This window comes from Limulus polyphemus, unplaced genomic scaffold, assembly GCF_000517525.1.
Source record: "Limulus polyphemus unplaced genomic scaffold, Limulus_polyphemus-2.1.2 Scaffold7744, whole genome shotgun sequence".
In the NCBI taxonomy this organism is placed as follows: domain Eukaryota; kingdom Metazoa; phylum Arthropoda; class Merostomata; order Xiphosura; family Limulidae; genus Limulus; species Limulus polyphemus.
In genome coordinates, this window is record NW_013673354.1 from 5,135 (window position 1) to 11,580 (window position 6,446).

At 32.2% G+C, this 6,446-nt stretch overlaps 1 protein-coding gene across 1 annotated transcript; it reads left to right on the forward strand.

The window, feature by feature from the left end:
- The first annotated feature begins 34 nt into the window (after nucleotides 1-34).
- LOC106474834 (neurochondrin homolog) lies at nucleotides 35-5,890 on the forward strand. Its single transcript, XM_013935528.2, has one exon. It carries the CDS (start codon nucleotides 209-211, stop codon nucleotides 2,285-2,287), a length of 2,079 nt encoding a protein of 692 aa, XP_013790982.1. The 5' UTR covers nucleotides 35-208; the 3' UTR covers nucleotides 2,288-5,890.
- Nucleotides 5,891-6,446: the final 556 nt, after the last annotated feature.

Genomic DNA, 6,446 nt, shown 5'->3' on the forward strand with positions numbered 1-6,446 from the left:
ATCCATTGACTTTAGGGCCAGTCCCCCCCCCCCCCTCCCTTCCATATCTACAAAGCACGTTGACAGAGCATATTTTTGTGTCTTGATTTTGGTGATGCTTGAGAAATCGCAAGGTTAGGTAAATAAATAAAAGTTACAATTGTATTTGGTGGCAGTGTATAATATCACAGTGCCCCCCCCCCCAAATAATAATAATAAGAGAAGGACGATGGAAGATTTTCATAAATGTATTGAGAGATTGCATAATGCAAAGAGTGATGCTGACAAATTTGCAGCCCTTCTTGTTTTAGTGAAGACTCTGAAAACAGATGGCTATGACCTGGATTATATACAGCAAAAGGATATTTTTGATGCAGTTGGATCATCATTTTTACAGAGACTGTTACATCCACATCATGATATAGGTGGATGCCCTCAAGAAATCTTTAGGTCAGTTGCTTTAACAGTTTTAGCAGTACTATCTGGTTCTCCTAAATCACCAGCACATGACTTTATTTGTAGTAATCTTGATACTTTTAAAGAAATCCTTCAGTCAAAAGAAGAACCTAATTCTTTCCAGGATTTAATTGAAAAAGATATTTTGCAATGTTTAGTAAATGTTTGCTCTACAGAAGAAGGTAGAAATGGTATTATTTCCAAACAGTTTGTGGATTATCTTGTAAATGTGGCTATAAATTATCTGATGGACCATGAAAAAGCCATGCATATTCTAATGACCCTCAGTCATTATTTCAAGAGTGATCTGTGGACTCGGGAAGCTGCTTCATTTTCTGCAGTCATAAACTTTATAGCTTCTGAGTTTAGAGAAGAAACTACAAGTCGGAAGTTTGAGCTTTGTAATATCTTAACAAAGTTACTGACTGATAATCCCAGATGTTCAGCAGATGTTCATGCAGATTGGAGTGAAATCATACAAGAAGGCTTGTTTGATCTGCTGAATAACCAACTAGGAAAAGCACAATGTCGGGATGCGTTGAAGTTGGCATGTGCAATGGTGGAGAGATTTGGATTACTTTGGATGTTGAACAGTAATGATGAGACAAAAGCAATTAGAAAAGAGTTTTGCCTTTTGATTCATCTAGTGTGTATAGAAGTTCAAATGATTTTGAAGGACCGGTCAGTAGAAGAAATTGTTGAGAATATAGACATGCTTTCTGCTTGCTATACAATTCTGGAGGCAACCACTACCATATTGTGTGATGAGTCTGTATGGCAAATTGATTCAGGAGCAGAACAATTACTTACTCCAGTTAATGAAGCATTTAGAGCTGTTTTATCATTTTTGTTAAAAGCATCAAAAGAATTAGATGATTGGCTTGGTTTTTCTAAACATAAACAATATTTAACTCTTATCTCAGTCAAAGCTCTTTCAGTTTGGTTGGCAGAAGAAACTTTTTCTCTGAAAGAAGAAGCATGTATTGTTATTCCCAACCTCTTAAAGATAGGACAGTGCATGTTTTGGGAGAAAAAAGAAGAATTTTTGAAGGGTACCTGTGGTCAAGACAGTGATGTCATTTCTTTTTTGACTCCTGCTTTGCATCACATGAGTGCAGATGACACAACTCGTAAAGTTCCCCAAAATGCATCACAACTTTTAGTTGAGTATCTTGATTTCCAGTGGCTATTGTGGAGAAAAGATATGAACAAAGCCTCTGAAACATGTATCATTACACTCTGTGGAATTTTCAAGAATCTCGTGATTTTAGAAGCAAAGATGACATCAGAAAGTATGTTGTTCTTTTCCTTGTTAAAATTTCTACTTAACACAGTTTTACACATACCTCGAGGGTTTGAACATATAACCCTTAAGGCAAATATTACAGTCCTGGGACTTCTCATTGCTAGGCAACATGCTCATAAAATTAAAAGCTGTGAGATGAGCTTTTGCCGTTTTCTTGCAGCCAGTGTGAAGTTTCTCTGGGACTGTCACCAGGTGGAAGATTCACAAGATATCCCAGCTTTAGTTATTATGCGAGAATACCGTAAAGTGTGGAGTGACATTATGGAACTCTGGTTTCTTGGAATGATAGCACTCTCCAGTCTCCTTTCTCATGTTCCATGGGTGGCTCCCTTTCTTCTTGAAAGTGGTTGGCCTCAGCATATAGTTTTGTCACTGGGGAAGGTGAGTTGTAATGGAGTAGATGCAAGCATTAAGTCAGCATATCAGGAGTTCTTGTGCTCTTTACTGCGAAACTGCCCAGACGCTAAAGAACAGCTTTTGAATTGTGGTGGTGTGTTGGTAAGTCAAATTCACGAGTTGAGAGAACTAGGAACACTTTTGAAATGACATAAATTTATATCAACTAAAGAGAACAGAGAATTTTAAGTTGTTTAATTCAATAAAACTGAGATTCTAGTAGATGTGATCAGTCAAGCACTGGTGACCTATTACATTGACTTGCTTTGAAAATGTGTTTAAAATGGTTTTATCATCATTTGTTAACAGTTTAATAAGATCAACAATATCAGAACAATGGGTGCTAAAAAGTTGATCAGAAGCTAGGATATATTCTGTTCTTTTATCAAGGTTTGTTACGTAATATGAAAATATAATAGTACAAAAGAATAAATCAACAAAAGTTTTAACACTTGAATTGTTGGTAATTGCATGAGGTGCTTTTCAACAGCAAGCAATGTTCTGGAACTTGCTTTTGGAATATCTTTGTGGTTTAAACCAGTGTTTATTGTAAGATCACCTTTTATTGAGTAGTATATAAAATCCACTGGTGAAAGGTAAATAATGATATTTAATAATGTTTGCAAGTAGAAAACTAACATATTAGTACTATGTGTGATATAAACCAGTTTGTTTGAATTAGGTGTATTTCAGGAAATGGACAAAATGAGAAAAAAATACTGATGATAAACTGGACATTTACTGTGTAATTTGGTTAAGCAGCTAGTTACAATCTTTAATGAGTAGTTTGGTTACCCATGTAACTACAGTCTTTATTGTGTAGTTTGGCTATCCAGGCAGCTACAATTTTTATTGTGTAGTTTGGTTACCCATGTAACTACAGTCTTTATTGTGTAGTTTGGTTTCCCAGGCAGCTACAATTTTTATTGTGTAGTTTGGTTACCCAGGCAGCTACAATCTTTATTGTGTAGTTTGGTTACCCAGGCATTTACAATCCTTATTGTGTAGTTTCGTTACCAAGGCAGCTAATATCTTTACTGTGTATTTTGGTTACCCAAGTAGCTACAATCTTTACTGGGTAGTTTGGTTACTTAGGTAGCAAATATCTTTATTGTGTAGTTTGGTTACCCAGGCAGCTAATATCTTTACTGTGTATTTTGGTTACCCAAGTAACTACAATCTTTACTGTGTAGTTTGGTTACTCATTTAGCTGTAACCTTGACAACATGTTTAATGTGATAGACACAAGTTTATTTATTAACAATATTTTTGTAGTTTGGTTTTGATCAGACTTTCACTTACATAAGTACTTACAAATGATTATAAAAGTAAATTTTTATTTTAAGAATGAAGAGTTCATTAATTCAAGGAAAGTGTTGAAATGTGGTGTGTAGGTATCTTTTATTTTGTAAGAGTTCTTAAGAGTTGGTATAGTATTGTATACAAGACAAAGTTTTTGAACTGTGAACTGCTCTTCTCGTATATATGTATATTTTTTTCCTTAAAAAGTTCCTCAAACCATGACACTGGCCCTGTTTCTCTAATACTAAAACTTTTTTCTTCTGCTTGAATGTGTTCAAAAAATTCTTGTAACATTTTTAAGTTCCAAGGATAGTTATATTTGATGGAAAGCTCCTAATAAAACTTGTCTGAACTTTTTAAGTTATTAAAAAGTTGTCAAAACTTTTTATGCTTGTCATCAATTAATATTTATCTTAATTCTTTTAGTGTATTTATTTATTATTGAATAAATTTCTATTCCATCATGAAATGTGAGGAAAGTATTAAACATTAAGATCCTTGGACATAATGTATAAATATTTTCGACTTTCCAAAATGGAAGATGGTGATGAGATTTTAAGTCAAATATTCTTTATTCTTCAAAATTCAAGGTGAAAAAAAAATGAAATGCCCTTGTTTTTGTTTTAGGAAGCTGAAATTTGTACTACATACTTGTCAAGTATTGAATTGTTAAAAGTTTTTGACAAGCAGTGAACATATCTTTATGTATGATAAACAAAATGTAGGAAAATGTGTAAAAACATTTAGAAGTGAAATGTTAGAATCAGTTATGTGTAAGTTGTAATATTTAAATTTGAGTTTTTGTTTTCTAGCCAATAATGAGTGATAGGTTTTATAAGAAACGAGTGAAAGAAGATAATAGAAAAAGATATAGAGCACACCATATCTGATATGTTCAATGCCAATGATTCCTTTCACCAAATACCAGGGCTCTTCAGGCTGGCTAGAATACAACAATAGTAGTAATAGTGTTTGAGACACTTTATATGATCTAGCTGTTTAAACAAAAGCAACTGTTTCAGTGAGAACTGGATTAAGTTGGTGAAGTGTATAGTTTACCAATTTTATTTGTCACTACACATTGGAATTAGGGTAAGGATTTATTAACAAGGTTATTTATTTTAAAACTAAGTTGTTTATCATTATTCATATTTACTTGAATTAATCAACTCATCACTTAAAAGAAATACAATAACAGCAAATTTTACAGTAGGCATGTTCTAATTTTAATAATTACAACATTTTGACCCATATTATCGAGTTATCATCAGGTAAGAGTCATATTTGAATGTACCTCTTACCTGATAATGATTTGATACTAAGGGTCAAAACATTGTAATTGTTAAAATCAGAACTTGCTTTCTGTAAAAGTTGCTGTTGTATCTTTTTGAATTAACTATTCAGTTCATTACCAAACATTAACCTACTCGTTATTCAGAAGAACTGGTGAACTAGCAAACTGATTATTTTATTGAAACCAGTATCAATACCCAAAAAGATTATATTGGTGTCTTTCTCCTTTATTCATCATGTTTATCTACTTCAACCTCTTGATTAAAGCTTATTTTCAGTGTATTATTTAACTAGTACAACTGTGCAATTAGTGGAACTTGTTAACTGATTAACTGTCAGTTTTGTTAATTATGTTCAACAAATCAATTATTCTTACATGAGACTAGGAAAGTTGGAATAATCAAAAATAGTAATAATTGGAAACAAATTTTGATTAGATGATTATTATCATAAATCATGACAATATTCGTTTAAGCTAAACAATCTGAATTAAATATCATAATGAGAAAATATAATGGCAAAATTTTGATTACTTGTATAGTTGGAAGAATTGGACAATTGATTTTGATTATTTTATGACACACTATTAAACATCTCATTAGGTTTAACTAACTAAGGAAATTTAGGTTAGTCCTAAAACCAAGTTATAAATTGTGTGTACATTCAAGTTAGAAAGCTGCTTTTATAAGGTATTGACAAAATCCTGTGACTTTATATAGTACTAGTTATGCTGATTGTGAAAGTTATGACAAAATTGTTGCTTGGATTGTTATTATGTAAATAAAATACAGTATGAGCATTATATGATTAATATATACATAGATGAAAATAGTATTTTTATGATGCATTTTTAGTTCAGTTAAATGATAAAATGTTTTTATGTTTTCTTGTTAGAAACCCACTGTATACGATTTTATACTTTAAAATGTTTAAAATTCCTTATGCAGATACTTTTCTCCAGCTTAAATAACAAAGTTAGGTTTTTATGTGTTATTGTGATATTCACTGTTGAGACTGATTTCCCAACAACTATAAGGTAGATTGCTTTGCAATAATGGCAGAGTTCACCCAGGAAATTTGAGAGGACTTTTGTAATAGAGAGAATTAGACTTAGTGTTCTCTTTAGTGTATAAATAATAAAGCTGGATGCATTTCCAACAAGTAAACAATCTTTATTTTAAACAATAAAAACAACACCAGCGTGCATACCCACTCTCCTTTCTCCTTTAGTTGGCATTTATTCCTGTCACTTTCTTTCTCTCAAGATCAAATGCTCCAACAATAAACAGATCCTTTATGGAGAACTGAATCAAGAAAGCACTGCTGGATTCAGAATGTTAACTTGCTTTCTTTCTTCAGTGAATGGCATCACTTTGTGACCTATGTTCCCTGACAGCAGTGGTTGGTTGTCAGTTTCAGCTTTTAATTACATGCAATTTAATACAAAAAAAAAACTTTAATAATAAGAATATTAACATTTAACCATGATTTGTCACCTTGCAAATGAAAAAAAAAATCATTGTTGATTTGGGGTTAATATCTCTGAAACTTCTAATTTAGTAGAAACCACTGAAAAATATATTACACCCTTTAATGACAAATCATAATTAAAATTCTTAGTTGTTTTTCTCTTTCTCAATCATTGTTATTAACTCTTTTGGCATGGGCTTGGTCCCTGCGACCGACCTGTAACTACTTTGTACATGTTATAGTT